The 22923-nt window shown below is 42.4% G+C and overlaps 1 protein-coding gene across 2 annotated transcripts in view; it reads left to right on the forward strand.

Moving 5' to 3' along the window:
• The window catches only part of ANLN (anillin actin binding protein), a 46379-nt gene that overhangs the window by 18795 nt on the left and 4661 nt on the right, over positions 1–22923 (forward strand). The window contains exons 9-22 of one of the 2 annotated variants that reach the window (XM_038772857.1): positions 503–625; positions 1180–1418; positions 2907–3052; positions 3488–3635; positions 5393–5528; positions 7138–7317; positions 10251–10377; positions 14184–14232; positions 14372–14428; positions 16444–16482; positions 16944–16965; positions 17649–17761; positions 18901–18954; positions 21935–22021. In XM_038772857.1, coding sequence (XP_038628785.1) covers positions 503–625; positions 1180–1418; positions 2907–3052; positions 3488–3635; positions 5393–5528; positions 7138–7317; positions 10251–10377; positions 14184–14232; positions 14372–14428; positions 16444–16482; positions 16944–16965; positions 17649–17761; positions 18901–18954; positions 21935–22021 — 1520 coding nt within the window. The remainder of the gene's footprint in view (positions 1–502; positions 626–1179; positions 1419–2906; positions 3053–3487; positions 3636–5392; positions 5529–7137; positions 7318–10250; positions 10378–14183; positions 14233–14371; positions 14429–16443; positions 16483–16943; positions 16966–17648; positions 17762–18900; positions 18955–21934; positions 22022–22923) is intronic. The other variant, XM_038772867.1, reaches the window with a different exon arrangement.

Here is a 22923-nt window from a genome sequence, read left to right on the forward strand (position 1 = left end):
GATGAGTGGCTAGTGGGATAGAGGAATACCGGAGAAAAGAAGGATGGGCTAGGAAATAGAACAAGATTTATGTCCTCCCATCAAATTCACCTGAACTGTAAGAGAATCAATCAGTGGTATTTACTGAGTGCTTACTTAGGTGCAGAGCACTGTAATAAGTGCTTGGCGTACAGTACAATAGAATTAGCAGATACGTTCCCTGCCCATATAAGCTTACAGTCCAAAGGGGAACAACAGTCATCTAAACTGTCATTGCGGGTAGGAAATATGCCTGTTCTTTGTACTGTGCTCTGCACGCAGTAAGCTCTCAGTAAATACAAATGACTGACCAGCAATCATTTTAACAAACGTTGAGAGTGCTCTGCATACAGGAAATGCTCAGTAAGTACCATTGATCAATTAGTGGGATTTAGAGCTTCGGAATTGAGGCATTTGTAATTGTGAATACTTCTCCGCTGTTTTGTGCGATTTAGCAATATTGTGTATTGACCAAATTTTCTAGGTCTTGCCACACCTGAAATGCCGAAGCCTAGTTACTTGAAGACCTCATCATCTTTACAACAGGAAAAGCCCTCAGAAGTAGCATTGGAACACAAGTCTAAGCAACAAACCAAAACACAGACTGGTTGGCTTGCATTTTTTTTTCTTAACTCTTTTCCTAATTTATGTAATATTTACCAAGATGCTATTTACTGTGGAAGCAGATTTAGAGCATGCTGTGCCCGCCTTCAATCTTCTATAAAGAGAAAATTGGGCATAAATGTAGCCATGAAAATGGTGATCTGGGAGGTGCTAACTGTCCTGGATATTCATTTCATGACACTGCAAAGATTTCTTGCTTTAGTCTCCTTTTCCTCTTGCTCTAGTCTCCTTTTCCTCTTGCTCTAAGCTGGATAAAGATACTGCATCCTAGATTAAGCTATTGAAATTCTTACTGTGCTTTGAGGGGAAACGTACTTAGCTTTGGCCACTCTAAAAAATATTTTGTTAATCCTTTGATCGTCATTCTCTTTTTTTTTTGACATTAAGAGAAGAAACTTCAACTTTTTTAAGAAGTGGGTCAAGCTTTTGACAGAACATTTTGTTACTGTTTCCATGTTGTCAAAGGCTAATATCAAAATTTATACCATTTGGACTCCCCTCTACCTGTCTAACTGCATATTGGGAAAACTTTTCCAGAAACGGTACGTGAAACTGGAATGAGTGTGGATGAAGATGATGAGATCAATAGTTCAGAGGTGATAAATGACATCTTTAGTGAGGTTCTAGAAGAGGGAGAGGAAGCCGCGGAAACGCCTCACCCAAGGGTGGATCGAGTTGGAGCCGAAAGCGGTGATGAGAAGGAAGATGTTCTGAATATTTCGTCAATGTCTTTACTTGCTCCGTTAGCCCAGACAGTTGGAGTTACAAGTCCAGAGGTGAGAACGGATGCAAAATGGATTGTACAACATAAAAAAGTAAATCAAAAGTGTGTGAGGAAAGAATATTGTGAGTCCTGGAGATTATCACCAACCACCCAGGGTATTTATTGAGCGACTACTACAGGCAGATCATTGAACCAAGTGCTTGGGAGAGGACAGTGCAACTGAGTTGGCAGAAACGTTCCCTGCTCGTTGTGGGTGGGGAATATGTCTGTTTACTGTTGAACTCTCCCAAGTGCTTAGAGTGTTTTGCACACAAGCGCTCAATAGATAAAATTGAATGAATAAGTTTACAGTCAAGAGGGTTTATAGAATTGGAATCTATTTTATGGGACCTACATGTCATTTAAAACTAAAGCGTGGCTCAGTGGAAAGAGCGCGGGCTTGGGAGTCAGAGGTCATGGGTTTGGATCCCGGCTCCGCCACTTGTCAGCTGTGTGACCCTGGGCAAGACACTTAACTTCTCTGTGCCTCAGTTACCTGATATGTACAATGGGGATTAAGACTGTGAGCCCCAAGTGGGACAACCTGTTCACCTTTTATCCCCCCAGCGCTTAGAACAGTGTTTTGCACGTAGTAAGTGCTTAACAAATACCACCATTATTATTAGCAACAAACTGACCAAAGTGCCCACTTGAATGGAGGCAATGACCCTCACAAGCTGGGCACCATGGGAGCGACTTGTCATGTGAAGGTTAAATCAACTTTTTTGGACAGGAAGACTAGCCAAAGCTAGCCAACCTCTATCATTTGGAAGCCAGAAAGGCAGGGATTCCACTCCTCGTCCCCTGTCAGTGGTGTGTCACCCCTCAGTCTGGGCATAGGATCTGCCACTTGTCTGCTGTGTGACCTTGGGTAGGTCACTTCCCTTCTCTGGGCCTCAATGCTTGAGTCCAAACTCTCAATCTGATTGACTCTCTGCACTGTGAGTTGGAACCACGATGGGTTGTTCTTTTTGTTTGGGATTTTTTTGTTCGTTTGATTTGTGGAACAGCCTTGCCTAGAGGAAAGAGCACAGGCCTGGAAGTCAGAACCTGGATTCTAATTCCTATTCTGCCAGCTTCCTGCTGTGTGACATTGGGCAAATCACTCAACTTCTCTGTGCCTCAATCTCCTTGTTTGTAAAATGGGGATTAGATGCCCATTTTCCCTCTTAGATTGTGAGCCCCATGTGGGACAGGAACTGTGTCTGACCCGATTATCTTGTATCTTCCTCAGAACTCAAAACAATGCTTGACGCATAGTGAGTAGTTAACAAATATTATTATTATTATTATTATTATTGATAATAATAATCAAAATTATTAATCCCCAAATTGAGCAATAAAATCTATTGGAGAATGCTTCCAGAAAGAAATTTTAAAAGAAAACCTCCCTTAAAACTCAGCTGATTTTTTTTACCCTAAAGGTTTAAGTATTTAAGTGAGAATTATGAAAGAAAATTAATCCTGTGATCTGAAATCTCTCTGATGTGTTTTCCCTCAGGTCTTTGTTTCCTCTCCCGTATTAGGAGGGAAGGATGTCGGTATGAGTGAAGAAAGCCCAACGCCAGGAAAATTCCCGAGGACTCGTGTGCCTAGAGCTGAGTCTGGAGATCACATTAGTTCAGATGATCGGGATTTATTGTACAGGTAGAAAATACAGCCGTTTTTCATTCAATACTATTTGAGCGCTGACTCTGTGAAGCACTGTACTAAGCTCTTGGGAGAGTACAGTGCAACAATAAGCAGACACATTCCCTGCCCACAACCAACTTGCAGATTGGAGGGGGAAAGACAGACATAAATACAAAGAAATAAATGACAGATCTGGACATAAATGCTGTGGAGCAGGGAGAGGAACAAAGGAAGCAAGTCAGGGTGACGCATTTAGAAGGAAATGGTTTATCCTAAGGTGGCTGGATTTATAATTTACACAAACATATGGTTATAACTTAAGATTTGATGTCATTCTATTTGTCTGCTTTTTCTGCTTCCTATAACTTTAGGGCTGCAATGCAATTGTCCTCACTAAGAAAACCAAATGTTGAAACACTTTTGTTTCCAAATCTTTTTTTTTTTTTAAAGTATTGATGCATATAGGTCTCAAAGATTCAAAGAAACAGAGCGGCCTTCAATTAAACAGGTGATTGTTCGCAAAGAGGACATTACTTCAAAACTGGAAGAAAAAAGAAATGTCTTTCCAGGTCCAGTTAATATTAAACAAAAAATGCAGGTATGAGTTGTTTTGTCTTTTTCTTTTTTCTGAAAAATTATTTAATCTAAACAAAATAGGAATGCTGTGACTTCAGTGAGACAGGAGCTAATTTTCCATCTCATTCTTATGTGTAATAATAATTGTGATACTAAGCACTGTACTAATTGTTGGGTTAGGTACACTATCAAGTCCCACTTGGGGCTCACAGTCAAAGTAGTGGGGAGAACAGGTATTTAATCCCTATTTTTGCAGATAAGGGAACTGAGGTGAAGTGACTTGCCCAAGGTCACACAGGTATGTGGCAGAGCCAAGATTAGAACCCAGGTCCTCTGACTCCCAGGCCCATGTTCTTTCCACTAGGCCACGCTGCTTCTCTATCTACGCCTGTTTCTCTTTTTGCCTGGAATACCTTTAAACACTTAGAACAGTGCCTGGCACATAGTAAGCACTTAACAAATACCATAATTATTATTAATGGAAGCTGGGGTGGCATTGATCAGTCAATGGTATTTGTTGAGTGCTTACTGTGTGCAGTGCACTGTACTAAACGCTTGGGAGAGTACAATGTAACCAAGTTGGTACACACATTAAGGGGATCCTGCATCCACAAGGAGAAAGGGATAGAAAATGACCTTTCCAATCCCTTACAATCTGTATAATAGCACAAGTCTACCTATGCAATTCAATCCACATTTAAGCTTGGATGGAATCCCACGTTACTGGTCATCATCTGGAAGGTTTCTGCTGTTTTAGATGCTTGACAGATGCTGCAGAAACTGTGTTGAGGATGTTAGATGGCTGCAACTTTCAGATTTAGGCTATAAATTAGGGTGCTGGACCTGACACTGCAATCAATTGATGGAATTGTGAGTAGAGCATTCAATCGTATTTATTGAGCACTTACTGTGTGCAGGGCACTGTACTAAGCAAGCGCTTGGGAGAGAACAGATTGAATGAATGAACTAAACAGACACATTCCCTGCCTACAATGAGCTTACGGTCTGGGGGAAGACGGACACTAATAAGTGTCACTAGTAAGTAAGAATATAGCAAGTGCTTAAATACCTTTATTATTAGATAAATTATAGCTACATACACAAGTGCTGTGGGGCTGAGGAAGGGGTGAATAAAGGGTGCAAATCCAAATGCAGAGCACTGTACTAAGCACCCTACTATTCTCTACTTTGTTATTGCACTGTCCTAAGCGCTTAGTACAGTGCTCTGCACACAGTAAGTGTTCGATAAATATGGTTGTGAGCACTGGGGAAAATTTGATCTGTCAGTAATACTTGAGTGCCTGCTATGCTCAGAGCTCTGTACTAAGCATTACCATCCACGGATGTCCAACACATACTGCTACTGTTTTAGCATTCAGTCCATTTCATCAATCAGTGGTATTACAGTACTTACTGTGTGCTGAGCGGTGAACTAAGTATTTATTGAGTGCATTGAGAGCACTGTACTAAGCATTTGGCAGAGTTCAATATAATAGACACATTCCCTGCCCACAATAAGCTTACAGTCTAGAGGTGGGGGAGATGGACTTAATATAAATAAGGAAATTACAGAACTGGAAAGCGGGGTGAAAAAAGGGAAAAATACAGAATGCTTCACGAATTTGCAGAGAGTGCAGTACCACAGTATCTGTAGACCCATTCCCTGCCAAAAGGACCTTACAGATCACTCTCCCCAACCCGATGAAACAAATTTAATGTTGTATAAAATGTCTCCTTGTATTCTTTTAATTTTTTTTAATAACCATTGGGTCACAAAAGGAGCTCAAAAATGAGATCAACTTGCAGCAGACAGTAATTTATCAGGCCAGCCAGGCTCTAAACTGCTGTATTGATGGAGAACACGGGAAAGGATCCCTAGAAGAAGCTGAAGCCGAGAGACTTCTTCTGATTGCCAGTATGTAAAACGCTTTTATAAAACCTTGTTTTGTTCTCAGCACGTTGAAAAGCCGCCCGTTTCTAGTGGTGTCTTCCTTTGTTTGAATTTTGCTCAGTTTTCACTTGGAGTCTTGTAATAGACGGAAAGGACTAGTGTCTGGTAGATGATGCATAAACTTATAATTAACCAGTGGATATAGTTAGTTATAGTCTATTATAGTTATAATCTATTTGCACAGACTGGGGCAAATTATTTTTTAAAAGTCTGTAGAAGACAAATTTACAAACGCTATGTATATACCCCAAGACAGCAGCAGAGTGTAGTGGATAAAGCATGGGCCCAGGAGTCAGAAGGTCATGGGTTTTAATCCCAGCTCTGCCTCTTATCTGCCGTGTGACCTTGGGCAAGTCACTTCACTCCAGTGCCTCAGTTTCCCTATCTGTAAAATGGGGATTCAATACCCATTCTCCCTCCTACCTAGACTGTGAGCCCCATGTGGGACAGGGACTGTTTGACCTGATTATCTTGTCCCTTCGCTAGCGCTTAGAGTGCTTGGCACATAGTAATCACTTAACAAATGGGAGGAAGAACAGGTGTTGAGTCCCCATTTTACAGACGAGGAAACCGAGACCCAGAAGGAATAGGACTTGCCCAAGGTCACACGGCAGACAAATGGCGGAGTCAGGATTAGAACCCAGGTCTCCTGACTCCCTGACCCGTGCTACTTTCCCAGGAGAGCCTCATGTACTTGATATCAACTTGCATGATCCTGATCTGAAGCTGGCTCCTGGATGTCTCCGAAAAGTTTTAACTCCCAGGCCGGAATGCGGATCCCAAAATAGGACCTTGTTCTCAGGCCAATCTTCTGCTCTGAGTCTTCATTCAGAGCAGCAATATCCCTGCTGTAGACAGATGACAGGCCTGGGGCTGATGTAGTCATTATCCGGATCACTCAACCTGGCTCTGGCCAACGCATGCGGTTCTTCTACTTTTCCATCAGTTGTATTTATTGAGTGTTTACTATAATAATAATTATGGTATCTTTTAAATACTGACTATGTGCCAGGCACTGTTCTCAGCCCTGGGGTGGATACCCGCAAATTGGGTTGGACACAGTCACTGTCCCACTTGGGGCTCAGGCTCACTCCCCATCTTACAGATGAGGTAACTGAGGCCCAGAGAAGTGAAGTGACTTGCCCAAGGTCACACAACAGACATGTGGCGGGAGAGGGATTAGAACCCATGACCTTCTGACACTCGGGCCTGTGCTCTGTCCACTAAGCCATGCTGCTTCTATGTTCAGAGCACTGGACTAAGCGCTTGGGTGAGTACACTACAACAGAGTTGGCAGCCATGTTCCCTGCCCACAATGAGCTTACAGTCTAGAGCAGAGACAGGTCAATTTTCAAATCATTAAATATGGGTAGTTTTATAAAACCTTGCCTGGCATTGACTCTAAGCAATGCCAAGCTCCTCTTCTTCCCCTTTCCCTCACCAATCCCCTGCATTCTTAATCCGGCTGTAAGAACAATTGGTATAAAACAAAACTACACTGTAACTCTATATGCTATGTCACATAAAACCACAACTCTTAAAAGTTCTGAAGTAACTTGCCTTTTTCACTTAGCTGAGAAGAGGGCTGCCTTGGTGGACGAGTTAAATAAACTGAAGAACGAGGGCCCTCAGAGGAAGAATAAATCCAGTTCTGCATCCAGCGAATTTGCTCCATCAAGAGGCTCTCTGACTTTATCAGAAATGCGTCTACCCTTGAAAGTGGACTTCGTCTGTGGTACAGTTCAGAAACCAGGTATTTACCCTCAAGGATCACCCAAGGATTTTCTTTCTTGGATCTCCAGGCCCTTTTTACATAGTAGACCTCTGCTAATCCATGTAAGCCAAAATGGGGAATTAAAAAAGCGTGACTTAATGGATCCAAATCTATCGTTCAGGGAGGCAAGCGAAATGGGTTCTTTCCAGGAAGGAAGTGTTCCTTTGTTCAAAGTGAGGAAGAGCTCAGTTTTTCCAACAGAAAGGAAAGTGTTTGTCTAAGGATCCCATCAGCACTTAGAACAGTGCTTGACACATAGTAAGTGCTTAACAAATACCATCATCATTATTAATTTACGTGCCTTACTTTTGGAATGAGGCAGTTGGAAGCAACTCGGTCTTTTGGTTTTGGTTTTCTCCCATCACCACCCCTTGAGTTAAATCGTCAACAAGAAAATAAGAGGCTTACCTTTTGCCTCTTGAGGAATGGTCCAGGCAGCATTGCTCATCTATATATAAATGGGAAAAAGCTCTTAATTCAATGCTCAAGCACTTACAACAGTGCTCTGTACACGGTAAGTGCTTAACAAAATACCATTGATGAGTGTTGGGGCAACTCCAAGGAGCTGGATGGTTCTCTTGTTCTTTCTCATGGAGCTGGCAGGCTGGGTTTGGAGGAGAGGTGCCTGGAAACATCACTGGTCTAGTTCGAGTTTACTTGTTGGTTGAGGGTGCCACGTGGAGCCCAAATGAGGGCACTGAGAGGCTAGACAGTGAGCTATAGGGTGATCTGGGGAGCTACCCTTCTGAGTTGGTCTCCCATCACTTTTTTCTTACTACTTCTCTTTATGTCTGCTGTTCTAGCCAGAAGAGAGTTTCAGGTGAATTGTATCGCCTACAATGCATTGATCTTTTGGTCCTTTCTATTGCATGGCTTGCCAAGTGCGCCACCTCCCTCCCCCACCCCCAGCCAAACCTTTTTAAAGTTGATTGAAATCAAAAGAACCACGAAAATAACCCACCCAAAAATATTCAGCTCTTAATATGTGCCAAGCACTGGGGTAGATATAAGTTAATCAGGTTGGACACAGCGTTTGTCCCACACGGGGCTCACAGCCTAAGTAGGAGGGAGAACAGGGAGGGCCAAGTTTGGCTACTAGAATCGGGGGCTAGCAGCTTTGGCAGTTGGGAGAGTAAGTCACTCTGACCCGAGTGAGTCAGACAGAATAGAAATTCCTGTAGTTAAGACGGCACTTGCCCAATACATGTAGAAGCCACCTTATTTTTGTGCCACTTACAATTATCAGCTGGGTTTATTGAGCGCTTAGATGTGCAGAACACTCCTAAGCGCTTGGGAGAGTAGAACAGAGTTGGTAGACAGGTTCCCTGCCTACAAGGAGGTTACAGTCTAGAGAGAGGAGCTTATAGTGTTAAGCTAAGAAGTACAGTTCATTTTCTTGGCACATAGTAATCGCTTAACAAATACAATCATTATTATTGTAATTGTTATTTTAAATGTACGGTTTGGATCACTGGACATGTATGAAATTATACTGAGTAGTAAACACAGTTCTTTCCCTTGAGGAGCTTACAACCTAATGGAGGAGACAGGTCAACAAATTTCCATTGTGAGAGCATGAGGGAAAACATGCATATTATTAACTTCAAGAACATGACTAATGAAAAATATTGTATAAATGTGCTTCGGGTGGATGGGAGACAACCTGGGTGATGGGAAAAGCCTCCTGGAGGTCAGTTCTCGAGAAGACTTGGAAGATGGGAAAGGCTTTGTCAGCTATGGTGAGATGAGGTAGCTGACCAGGCTAGCAGAGGATAAGGGAATAGGTGGATAGGTCAGTCGAAAGTAGTTTTTGAGAACCTACTATGTGTCTGAAAGAATTCAGTGTGCTATTAGTGGACTTTCTGAGCCTTCAAGAAGTTTATAGTCTAGTGAGGAAGTTAAATTTCCAGATAAGAGGAAGGTAAAGGGGCTGTTCATATGAGTTAGTGTTTAGGTGGCACAGAAATACTGAGCACAAGCTAGCAGAGAATCTAAATGGAATCTAACTAAATTAATCAGGGAAGGTGTCTTCTCAGGACTTGAACAAGGGGGAGACCTGTGGTCTATCAAATTAGAAGGGGGGAAGAAATTCCAGGCAGGAGGAAAACGTGAATAAGAAGGCTCTGGCAAGGAGAGAAGAATGAGGCATAATAAAATTACTCTCCCATAGCTTCTGGAAATGCAGTGTAGTGCTCAGATAAGCTCTAGACAGGAGAATAGGGCTCCATGTCTTGGATTTTTCATGGTGTCATTTGGGAAATGTATTACAAAAAATCTTCTTAGTTCCAATTTGTGTGGGGTGGAGGGAGAACCAAACAATATTCTGTATTAAGCAATTCCTTTGCCTGAGAAAGAATATGTACCCTGCCCTCTGTGAGGTAATAGTCTCACATCTAATAGGGGAAGATAGGTGGACAACTGTACATTAAGACAAAAACAGATATGCCTGCAGAAATATACCAAAGAAATTAAAGGAAATGGCATGACCAGGGAAGTGAAAAGGAACTGGGGAGAGGCTAATCTGGCAGAGGGTTCACGTGTGCTGCTTTCTCAGAAAAGCTCTAAAGGAGGGAACGGATTTGGGTTGCTAGTGGTTGGGTGGGCAAGAATGGGGCAAGTAAGCCAGAACTGCCTTCTGGGTCTTCAGCAGTGAGATGTGGTAGGTTGAAGACCGGACCTTATTTGAGAGACCATGAACAAGTTTCCCTGATTGAATGGAGTCAGAGAGCAGACCACCTTTGGAAAATCCAGATGGTGAAGAACTTTGAAGCCCGTTGTCAACATCTTTCATGTCCTTCAGGCCACATGAGGATGTCTGTGGGAACAGCTATAAATTTCATAAAGTACCATATATTAGTTTCAGCTGTGACTCAGTATACCCTAATTCTGTGTGTGTTGCTTGTGTTTTGCAGATGCACCAAATTATTATTTCTTAATTATCCTCAAAGCTGGAGCAGAAAACATGGTAGCAACACCATTAGTAAACACTTCAAACTCCCTGAATGGAGATGCTCTTACATTCACTACCACACTTACTCTGTAAGTAAAACTCCACCTAATTGTCCCAAATTTTGTTTTGGGCTATGTTGCAGGTCTCATTTATCATTATCATGGATGCTAATTATCAAGCACTGTATTAAGCATTTGAGAGAGTACAATACAATAGAGTTGGTAGACAAGTTCCTTGCCTACAAGGAGCATAGTCTAGAGGGGGAAACAGACATTAATATAAATAAATTATAATATATAATAATCCTTGAAATTGCCCATTTTGACCTACCACCCACTCTAATTTTAATTGACATAGTAAAAACATTTCTGATGTTTCATGTTTCTCAATTAATGCTTTATGTGAATGATGGCAATTTACCTCATGTAAAATGTGGTTTCAAACTCTGGAGAGATTTCCTAAAATAGAGACATTCAAGGTACTCCCTGCCTAGGGGAAATGGAACAATCTTAGTGCCATGCTCTGCACATAGTAAGCACTCAAATACTACTGACTGCACATCAGGACCCTATCCCTTCGCACTTTATCCAAGCATTCGCCCCCTTCCTTCTCTCTTTGACCACCACCTTCAACTGTTTTCTCTCCAATGGCTTCTTCCCCACTACTTTCAAACATGCCCATGTCTCCCTTTCCCTAAAAAACCCTCACTTGACCCCATGGCTTCCTTCAGTTATTTCCTTCCAAACTATTCCTCTCCAAACTTCTTGAGCTAGTTGTCTTCTACATCCGCTACCTCAAATTCCTCTCCTCCAGTTCTCTCCTTGACCCTCTTCAATCTGGCTTCTGTCCCCTCACTCTACAGAAACTGCCCTCTCAAAGGTCACCAATGATCTCCTTTTTGCCAAATCCAACAGCTTCTACTCCACCCTAATTCTCTACGACTTCTCAGCTGCATTTGACCCTGTGGACCACCTCCTTCTCCTGGAAAGGTTATCCAACCTTGGCTTCACTGACTCTCTACTCTTATCTCTCTGGCTGTTGGTTCTCAGTCTCCTTCGTGGGCTCCTCCTCCGCCTCCCACCCCCTAACTGTGGGGATCCCTCAAGGTTCATTTCTGCATCTCCTTCTATTCTCCATCTACACCCTCTCCCTTGGAGAACTCATTCACTCCCATGGCTTCAACTGCTACTTCTATGTGTATGATTCCAGAATCAACATCTCCAGCCCTGATCTCTCTCCCTCTCCACAGTCTCGCATTTCCTCCTGCCTTCAAGACATCTCAACTTGGATGTCCTGCTGACGCCTCAAACTTAACATGTCCCAAAAAGAACTCCTTATCTTCTTCACACCCAAATCCTGTCCTCCCCCTGATTTTTCCCATCACTGTAGACATCACATCCATCCTTTCTGTCTCAAACACACAACCTTGATGGGGGGGTTTTGGTTTGTTTGTTTTTTCTAATGATATCTAAGCGCTTACTCTGTGCCAGTCCCTTTACTAAGTGCTGGAGTAATTACAAGCTAATTGGTTGGACATAGTCCATGTCCTACATGGGGCTCAAAGTTCTAATTCCTATTTACGGATGAGGTAACAGGCACAGAGAAATTAAGTGAATTGCCCAAGGTCACACAACAGATATGTGGTGGAGCCAGGATTAGACCCCAGGCCCTATTGACTCTACCCCATGCTCTGGCCACTAGGCCATGCTGCTTTCCTTGACTCCTCTCTCTCATTCTAACCATATATTCAATCAATCACTAAATCCTGTCAATTAACCTTTACAACATTGCTAAAATCTGCCCTTTCCTCTTCATCCAAACTGTTACCACGTTAATCCAAGCACTTATCCTATTCCACCTGGATTACTGTATCAGCCTCCTTGCTGATCTCCCTGCCTTCTGTCTCTTCCCCACTCCAGTCCATGTTTCACTCTGCTACCTGGATCAGTTTTCTACAAAAATGTTCAGTCATGTTTCCCCACTCTCCAAGAACCTCCAGTAGTTGCCCATCCACCTCCACATTAAACAGAAACTCCTTACCACTGGCTTTAAAAAACCGTCACCTTGCTCCCTCGTACCTCACCTTACTGCTCTTACTACAATCCAGCCCACACATTTCACCCCTCTACTGCCAACCTTCTCATTGGACCTCAGTAACATCGATCTCACTGCCAATTTCTTGCCTACATTCTGCCTCTTCATATCTGACAGACAATTACTCTCCCCACTTTACTGTGGGAGGGGAACGTGTCTGCTAATTCTGTTGTATTCTCCCAAGCGCTTAGAACAGTGTTCTGCACATAGCACTCAATAAATAGCCTCGATTGATTGAAGGCACATCTCCGAAAGGCTTTCCCTAAGCTCTCTTTCCGCTTTTCCCATTCCCTTCTGCGTCACCCTTGCACTTGGACTGGCTCCTTTTTGTTCACCCCTCCCTCAGCCCCACAGCACTTAAGTATTTATCCATAATTTATACATATTAATGTCTGTCTCCCCCTCCAGACAGTAAGTTCCTTGTGGGCAAGGATTCTGTCTACCAACTCTATTATATTATTATCCTACACTCTCCCAATAATCTAGTATAGTGCTCTGCACACAGTAAACACTCAAATATGATTGGTGATTATATTCCTCATCATATATCGAATTGTTTTTTCAAAGTGCTTAGTACAGTGCTCTGCACACAGTAAGTGCTCAAATACGATTAAATGAATATCACTATACAAGAAGTTATTTTTAATTGTAATAATAACTTACAATGTGTGACGGAGTGGAGAAATACAGGAATATTGATTTTGACATGGTCCACAGGGGTACCACATTATAAAGGTGAGAGGAGATGAGGGCAAATAAGGTAAACAATAATAATAATAATGGCATTTATTAAGCACTTACTATGTGCGAAACACTGTTCTAAGCACTGGGGAGGTTACAAGGTGATCAGGTTGTCCCACAGTGGGCTCACAGTCTTCACCCCCATTTTACAGATGAGGGAACTGAGGCCCAGAGAAGTGAAGTGACTTGCCCAAAGTCACACAGCTGACAGTTGGCGGAGCCAGGATTTGAACCCATGACCTCTGACTCCAAAGCCCATGCTCTTTCCACTGAGCCACACTGCAAAAAAAAAAAAATCTCCAGTTATTGCTTAGAGGAAAGAATCCCTGGCCTTATTTCTCCAAGCAAGATCATCCCTGCTCCAAACTGTCACAACCTTTTTGTTTTGGGGTATTTAAGTGCTTACTGTGTGCCAGGCACTGTACTAAGCATTTGGGTGGATGCAAACTAATAAGGTTGGACACAGTCCCTGTCCCACATGAAGCTCAGTCTTAATCCCCGTTTTACAAATGAGGGAAATGAGGACCAGAGAAGTGAAGTGACTCACCCAAGGTTACAAAGCAGACAGAAACCAGATCCTTCTGATTCCTAGGCCTGTGCTCTTTCCACTAGCCATGCTGCTTCTTGGCTTCATGTAAGGCAGATTCCAGTGGCCTAGGCGTCCTAATGGAAGGATGTGGTCCCACTAGCCTCCCTGCTTTCCCTCCTCTGATGACAAGTACCTTGAGTGTTTGCCAAAGAAAATGCACTAACTGAAGCTGTTCTTTCACCGGAACCATATGATGGTATATTGAGTGGCAGCTGGTTTTACCATTCCACAATGTAGGGATAGAAACAAAGAATTAAAGCCCCATTAGAAAGTTGCATTCAGAAGAGGTTATAGTTCTGTAACTTATTTTTAGAAAAAAACTGTTTCTGGTTTTATGGCTCTTTTATGGCTCATTTATTTTTGGCGGCGTAGGTGGTGGTGGGGGGGGGTTTGTTGTCATTGTATGGTGTTTTGTGATGAGGGGGATTTCTCCTCCTTTTAGCTTTAATCTTGCAATGTATTCTCTTTCAGGGATGATGTATCCAATGACTTTGAAATAAATATTGAAGTTTACAGTTTGGTTAGTATCGCTCTCTGTGTATTTCTCTCTCTGTGTTTCTCTCTTTCTCTCTCTCTCTCTTTCTCCCCCCCTCTCTTTTTTTTCCCTAAAAGATTTATAGTTTAAACAAATTATACTCTTTGTGTGTGTGTGTGTGTAGGTGCAAAAGAGGGAGATTGCAGGACCTGACAAGAAGAAAAAGACTCTGAAATCTAAGGTGAGGGCAAAAAATTCCCTTAAATGCTGAAAACCAAAATGAAAAATCGTACTTCAACAGTGTGTTCTATATTTATGAAAAATACATCATTAGGACTGAAGCATTAAAACAGTGGTAATCCTGAGACCAGATTAAATTTAGCTCAAGTACTCAAATTTAGAGGAGCAGTGTGGCCTAGAGAAAAGAGCACAGGCCAGGGAGTCAGAGGACCTGAGTTCTAATTCCAGTTCCTCCACTAGTCTGCTGTGTGATTTTGAGCTAATCAGTAAACTTCTCTGGGCCTTGGTTAGTTCATCTGTAAAATGAGGATTAAGACTGTGAGCCATATGTGAGATAGGTTCTTTATCCAACCTGATTATCTTATATCTATTCTAGCACTCAGTACAGTGTTTGGTATATAGTGAGTGGTTAAATCCCTTCCACCCCCGGAATCTCTTCTCACTTAGGAGTAAATGACGATAGTGGTTAAATATTTTAGCATATGAAGTAATTTTAATTAGGCATAGTTATGAAAGCAACAAGCTATGCTAGAGTGACTGCATTTCCTCTCAACCTCCTTCATCAGCAATAACACACTTTCCTGCTTCTATTTTCCTTCCTCCCCAGTAAGTACCATGATCACATTTTCAGTTTCCATACCTTCATCCCCAACGCAATAGTTATATCTGTCTTATTCAAAAATTGTGTTAGGCTTTGTTTCAAATGGCAAGTATGATGTTAAGCGCTTACTATGTGCAAAGCACTGTTCTAAGCTCTGGGGGGATACAAGGTGATAAATTGTCCCACGTGGGGCTCACAATCTTAATCCCCATTTTACAGACAAGGTAACTGAGGCCCAGAGAAGTTGTGACTTGCCCAAAGTCACACAGCTGACAAGCGGCGGAACCGGGATAGCAGGGAAGACTTCATAAAACCTGGAAATAATCACACTGGGAATAATTCTGAAATCCTGTCACACTGGGTGAAAGCAGTGGGAGATGAAAAAGCCTTCTAAAACTGGTTTCACTTCAAAGTTCTCGCCTCATAAAGCTTTAATGCACTTCAATCAATCAGTGGTGTTTAGTGAGTGCTTACTGTGTGCAGAGCCCTTTGCTAAGTGCTTGAGAAAGTACAACATAATTGGTAGAGAGATCCCTGCTCACAAAGAGCTTACCGTCTAGAAGGGGGACACATACTAAAATCCAGCTATGTACATAAGTGCTGTGGGGCTGAGGTTGGTGAATATAAAGTACTTCAAGTGTTCAGAGTCAAGCACATAGGTAAAGAAGAAGGGCTAGGGAGTAGAAGAAACAGCTTAATTGAGGAAAAGCTCTTGGAGGAGATGTGACTTGAATAAGGTTTTGAAGGTGGGGAGAGTGATGGTCTGTCTTTTATATAACGGGTGAGGGAGTTTGAGGCCAAAGTAGGAGGTGGGCAAAGGGTCGGCAGCAAGATAGACGGCATCGAGGTACAGCAAGTATGCTGGCATTAGCTGAGTGAAGTGTGCTGGCTGGACTATAGGAAATCAGGGAGGTAAGGTAGGAGAGCTGGGGTAGATAAAAACTGATCAGGTTGGACACAGTTCTTGTCCCACATGGGACTCCCAGTCTTAATCCCCATTTTACAGATGAGGTAATTGAGACATGAGAAGTTAAATGATTTGCCCAGGGTCACACAGCAGGCAAGTGGCAGAGCCAAGGTTAGAACCGGCCTGTGTTCTTTCCAGTAGACCACACTGCTTCTGCTGCCTCTCCTAACCTCTAGTCCTGTATTCTCTAATATCTCTGGGACATCTCTGCTTCACTCTCCCTCCCATAGTCGAGACTGGTAGAGTACGACTACGTCCAGGTGCGGCCCTGAGGAGGGAGTGGAAGATCCAGGGCTGAATCTAAATCTTATGATTTGATCCCTGACCAATATTGTTTTAGTTGGAACCGCTTGAATAGTAACTTTGAATCAATATGAGATTCAGAATGTTCAGTATTAAATACACTAGCCCTCTTCTCGTGTGATTTTTATTTATTTTTTCCTTCTAGGCTATTACTCCAAAGCGTCTTTTGACATCTATAACAACTGTAAGTATTGATAATTGATGACAAAGCAACTCTTTTTTTTTTTTTTTCCAGATTTGAAGAGTGAAGTTGGCCTGGGAAATTGGTTTCTCCTTAGTATTTTGTGGGGGGGTATAGAGTGGCAGGAACATCCCATTGTCCATCAGGTCCTGCTTTAATGCTAAACTGCTTCAGGTTTTCTTATTGCAGGATGGCAGAAATTGGATCGAGCTACTGGCTAACTGCCTTGACCCCCAGCTAGCCCCTGTAGCCCACCCTCAGGCTGGCTCTAACTTATGCTGAGTGGCAGCCAACCTACATACATGCACATACACACGGACAAGCATAGCTTTCCAGCCAAATTTGTAATTTTAAAATTTGAGCCCTTTTTAAACAATAGCTAGTTAGTGATCTAATATGTGATCTTGTTTGTGCATCTCAACATTAATTGCTGCTTTTTTCTTTTTTTTCCTTCCTTTTTATAGAAGAGCAATCTTCATACCCCAGGTAAACCTTTTCAAGTCAAGGAAGAAAATGGCTAAACAAAAAAAATAGAAAATCTTCTAGGCTGTAAGCCCATTGTGGACAGGGATTGTCTCTCTATTGCTGAATTGTACTTTCCAAGCGCTTAGTACAGTGCTCTGCACTCAATAAATGTGATTGAATGAATGAAATGGCACTGCCCCAGACTTCACATAATTGGTTTGGCACTGAAGTCTCCTTTTGCTTTTTCAGCCCTAAACCAGAATTAAAATCTGAATACCATCTATCCCATGAGCTTAATACAGTGCTCTCTGCGCACAGTAAGCGCTCAAATACAATTGAATGAATCGGTCATATCTTCAGACACCCCAGCCCTCTGCCCTCTAAGTATCTACGATATCTCCAAGTGCCTGAAAAATGAGTTCCCCCTTCATTTAACTTTAATCTCGTCCTCTAGACTGTCAGCTCACTGTGGGCAGGGAACGTGTCTACCAATTCTGTTATATCGTCCTCTCCCACGCCCTTAGTACAGTGCTCTGCACACAGTAAGCACTCAATAAATATCACTGATTAAAGTGTGGGGTTCTTAAGATTAAAAATGGGAGAGGAAGAAGATCTGTTAATAGAAATTGTTGCATCTTTGGCTTTTAAGGAAATGTGCAAATTGTTGGAATCCAATTTATTTTTTTTTTTCCCCTTCACTACAGTGGTAGCCAGTCCAGGTGGCCTCAATGCAGTTCGGACCAGCAACTTCGCCCTTGTTGGATCTCATACTCTCTCACTGTCTTCAGTAGGGAACACTAAATTTGTTTTGGACAAGGTAATCAAAAGCCGATTATAAGGGACTGTTGTCTTCGGAACTCTACTTTATTACCCTCCCAAAAGGGAGTTATTTGTCGATCAGACTAAGAATGATGGCTGGAAATAATAGAATGATTGTGTGGTCACACTGGTCTGTTTTCACAGGCCTGGATCTGAAATTATTTCTGCCTTGACTGTTTTGAAAAGTTCCCTAAATGTTTTATCAGATTCTAAAGGGAGCCGGGTCCTAGTTCTGGAGTAACTACTGCTGTCTTGGTGATTTCTCTTCAGCTCTTTATTTCACCGATTACTTTGTTTTGTACTTGTATTTTACCCCGTGAGCCTGTGGGTAACGAATGCTCTCCTTGGCCCTGTTGGCCTGGTGGTGCCAATGTTTGTTGTTAATAAGTGGATGTACCACACTTAAATTTCTCAAATCTCTTAAGGGCAGCCCCAACCCCTTAGAAGATTCCACCCTTTCCAGCAACAGAGCTCTGGAGAAATGCGTCCTCCTGGTGACATGATTGAGGTGCTCACACGTCCTTTACTCGGCAGTGGACCCCTTCTGCCTCCCCTCCCTCCCCCCCCAGTAGGACAGCATCTCTCTCAAGTCCTGCTCTTCAGCAATCAATCAGTCAACTGTATTTTTTGAGCACTGACTGTGCAGAGCACTGTACTAAGCGCTTGAGAGAGTATGATGCAACCGAGTTGGTAGACACGTTCCCAGCAGGGGTTCCTGGGCTGTGGTGTCCTGTCAAAAAGGTGAACAGAGAAAGTAGTGCCCAAACTGACTTCTGCAGCATTTCATCTCTATGTGTAATTACTTAAGAAACCCTCAAGATGTAGAACAGTAAAAAAAACTATTCACTCTCAGGCATAATGCTTAAAAGGAGTCCTAAGATAAGGCCTTCCAAAGGAAAATTAGCATATGGAAAATGACATTTGCAAAGGAATTTTGAGATGAGACAGCTAAATACAAAAGTGGCTAGTCAAATGGCAAAAGTTCTCCACCATTGGATGTGAAAAGTGCATGTTTTGGAATGCATAACCAACATAAAGGAAAGATTCTAAAACGTTTTGCCAATTCGCCTTTTAATGAATTTCCAGCTACTTACTGAATTGCAATGATGCTGGTGTTGCTTTTTTTATTTTTTATAGATAAATTGTGATGTTAAAGAAAGACAGCTACTGGGCTATATGTTCCAGGAAAAGGTTGCCGTTTTTATTTTGCTTGTGACTAATCAGTCTGATCAATACAAAACCCTTATCTCTGGTGCATGTTGCTTTTGCCAACACTAACTTCTCTCAAAATAGCAAGGCAAGATTAAATGAATATAAACCCTTACTTTTATCAGTTACCCTTTTTCTAGACTTTTGGGAATCAATTTTTTTTACAACTGTGTGGCTCTGGGTCTTGTATTTTTTTTTTCCTTGCATGTTTGGTAGTTGGGTTTCCCTCTTCTATCCTTGTTACAGAATCCCTTCAATTCCAACCCCTGAACCCCCTATGGGCAAGTATTGTTGGATATTGGAATTTTATTACCAGATATAAAATTGCATTGTTTGATAGTACTTGCCCATGTGGGTTAGAATTAGAAACTATTAGAATTTAAAAACTCATTGAGGTACCTGGCTCAGTGAAAAGGAACAGAATCAAACCCCACTATCCAATCTACAAAATTATTCCAATAGAAATGGGTGAAAGCTCCTGGGCAGGAGCTAGTGAAGATCCATGGGAAGAAATCCCCTCCCAAAGTGTGCAGTACCTATAGAAAAAGTATGTAAATTCTGTATACCACAGGGCTACACCTCTGGGAAATAGTGGCTGTGCCTTATGAAATCTTCATGAGTACAGTGGCTGCTTCTAGCTTCCTTCAGAAAGAGACAAAAATGTATTTAACTTTTAGATGGCTACAAAAAACATTTCTCCCTCACAGGAAGTAGAATTGGCATGGGGGAAGAAAAGGAGGAGGGTGGAAATCTTCTGAAGTATTGCCACACACCCTAGAGTTGCTAGGGGAAATTCCACTCCAACTCATTTTATCAAAGCAGTGGGGCCTACTGGAAAGAGCAGAGGCTCTGGGTTCTAATCCCATTTCCACCCCTAGCCTGCTGTATGACCTTGGGCAGGTCACTTCTCTGGGCCTCAGTTTCCTCATCTGTAAAATGGGGATTAAATCCTACTTCCTCCTCAAACAGTGAGCTCCATGTGGAGGGGGACTGTGTCCACTTGACCATCTTATAATCGTGCTCCAGTGCTTAGTGCATTGTTTAAGTGCTTACTGTGTGCCAAGCACTATTATTATTATTATTATTATTATTATTATTATTATTGTTATTATCATCATCATCATCATATTATCCCAAAAAGCAGAAGCTGTTGCTCATGGATGCATTGTTTTTATGGTATTTAAGTGCTTACTATGTACCAAACACCAAATGTACTAAGTCCTGGAGTAGATACAAGTTAATCGGGTCAGATGCTGTCCCTGACTCCCATGGGGCTCACAGTCTAAGTAGGAGGGAGGACAGGAATTGAATCCCCATTTTACAGGTGAGGAAACTAAGCCACAGAGGAATAATTTGTCCAAGATTACACAGGAGGCATTAGAACTCAGGTCCCGGTCCGGCTCGCAGGCCAGTTGTGTCTCCTGGTCCAGGTTGCTTCCCAGTGCATTGTAATGTGATCCCAAAATCAAACAGAGGGTTCAAATTCAACTGTAGGGACCCCCTTCCTGAGACCCCTCACTTTTAGGCCAACCTGGTCAATGGCCTCTATGAATGGTTCGATAAGCCATCTTTATAACTTCAGAGACCAACTTTGGTAACCAAAGTTAATGATCTTTTTGGGTGTAAATTCCATCTCAGGACTGTTAAACCCTTTAAAAACTCCATATGCACTTCAACCTCACAGCACTTATGTAAAGATTGGTAACTTATTTTAATGTTAGTCTCCCCTCTTTTGATTGTAAGCTCCTTGTGGGTAGTGTCTACCAACTCATTGCACTTTCCCAGAGCTTAATACTGTGTTCTGCATACTGTAAGCACTCAATAAATTTGTTGGACCAATGGATGAGTCCTAAGGGTTCAATTCTTCATTTGGAGTGTGGGTGTGAAAAGAGGGCAGGGGACTCTGAGGAGGATGGGAACTGAATGGAGAGATGGGGGGAACCTCAAAGAACTACAGGCAGGAAATCCCCAATTTGAGTTTCTTTTATTTGATTAGATCTAAGGGCTTACTGTGTGCCAGGAACTGTACTAAGCACTGGATAGATAGAAAATAATCAGGATGGATATGGTCCCTGTCCCATGTGGGGCCCCCAGTCGTAATCCCCGGTTGAAAGATGAGGCAATCAAAGCACGGAAAAGTTAAGTGACTTGTCTATGGTTCCACAACAGAGACGTGGCAGATCTGGGCTTAGAACCCAGGTCCTCCTACTCCCAAGCCTGTGTTCTTAACAATAGGTTACACTGCTCACCTTCAGCACTGCGTGGAAGTTGTAACCTTGACGAGGCCATGTGAGGCTGGGAGTTAATGCTGAAGAAAGTGCGGAGTTGGCACTAAGGGGTTGAGGGTGTGGATGCTTTTTTGCATCAAGGGAGAGGAAAGCCGGGAGGGAATCTGAGAGGTGCAATGAAATCTAAAAGAGGTGGAGAGGATCCAGAGTTGAGGGGTTTGAGAACCATTTTTGGTGGCTGGAAAGAAGTAGGAAAGTTTGTACAAGAGAGTCTGAAGAAGATGGTGATGGTGGGATCTCATCCACGTACTCAAAGGGACTTGAGGAGACTGAGAAGGAACAGACGCTTCCTAGAGTTATGCCCCTGTAAAGAGTTCCTTGCCATGCTAATAAGTAGCCTTATTCGGGGACTGTTTATTTTTGAGTCTGCCTCTTGATATCCGGGTGGGTTTTTGGGAGGTTTTTTGGTGAGTTTTTCCCCCAAATCTTGAGTGGACTAGTTTCTCTGTTTAGGTGGCTACAAATCAATACAGGGAACAGATCTCTAAGTAGGCCCTTCCAACACTGTAGGAAATTTCCAGCTATCTCTGAAGCATATTGTCTCAACTCTGTCTTTGCTTCTTTGTCTTAACGCTGATGCGTGGCAAAGGCCCTTTTAGCGTGGGTTATTGGTACGCTATAAAATCCTCTCAATTTAATTGAAAAATATTGCTTGTTTTTTTTGTTTTTCATAGGTACCTTTCTTGTCTCCTTTGGAAGGTCATATTTATTTAAAGTTAAAATGCCAAGTGAATTCACACGTTGAAGAAAGGGGTTTTCTGGTATGTAAAACTCACTCATTTTCTCTTAACTCCTTTTGGTTTCTGTACTTTACACATATAGAATTTTGGCTCCCCAGATTTCATGTTGAAAAGCATTTTTATATCCCGGCAGCATTCACATTCCAATGTGCTTAGTACAATGCTCTGTCCTCAGTAAGCACTCTATAAATACCATTGATAGGAGGCACTCCAATTTTTTGGCTCAGGAACTGCCTAATTACAGTATTCAATTCTCCATTGTGGCTAGTCAGATAAGAAACCACAGTAATTGAACACAAGAGGGAGCTGGCTCACCACTCAACTTTTAGTCTACCTGCGCGCCTAAAATTAAATTACGGATGGGAAGCAGCATGGCTTAGCAGGAAGAGCCTGGAGTCAGAAGACCTGGGTCTTAATCCCGGCTCTGCCACTTGTCTGCTATGTGACCTTGGGCAAGTCATTTCACTCCTCTGTGCTTCAGGTTCCTCTTCTGCAAATTAGAGATGAAATCCTACTTCTGCCTAGTTAGTCTGGGACAGTCTGTCAGTCATATTTACTGAGCGCTTACTTGGTGCAGAGCACTGTACTAAGCACTTGGGAGAGTATACTATAACAGACACATTTCCTGCCCTCAATGAGCTTACAGTCTAGAGGTACAGAGACTGTGTTCAGTCTTAATTATCTTGTATCTGTACAGCATAGTAAGTGCTTTACCATTATTATCACTGCAACTACTTTGTCCTTGAAATGAAAGGGGAATTCAGAGCAGAGAACAGTTCTACTGATTCTGCTGTGCTCTCCCAAGCACTTAGTACAACTCATGTACCTTAATGGCTCAATAAGTACTATTGACTGAAATGGCTCTCTCTCTCTCTCTCTCTGTCTCTTTCTCTCTGTCTCTCTCTCTTTTTTTTTCCTGGATT

The sequence above is a fragment of the Tachyglossus aculeatus genome, chromosome 2, assembly GCF_015852505.1.
Source record: "Tachyglossus aculeatus isolate mTacAcu1 chromosome 2, mTacAcu1.pri, whole genome shotgun sequence".
NCBI classification, from domain to species: Eukaryota; Metazoa; Chordata; class Mammalia; order Monotremata; family Tachyglossidae; genus Tachyglossus; species Tachyglossus aculeatus.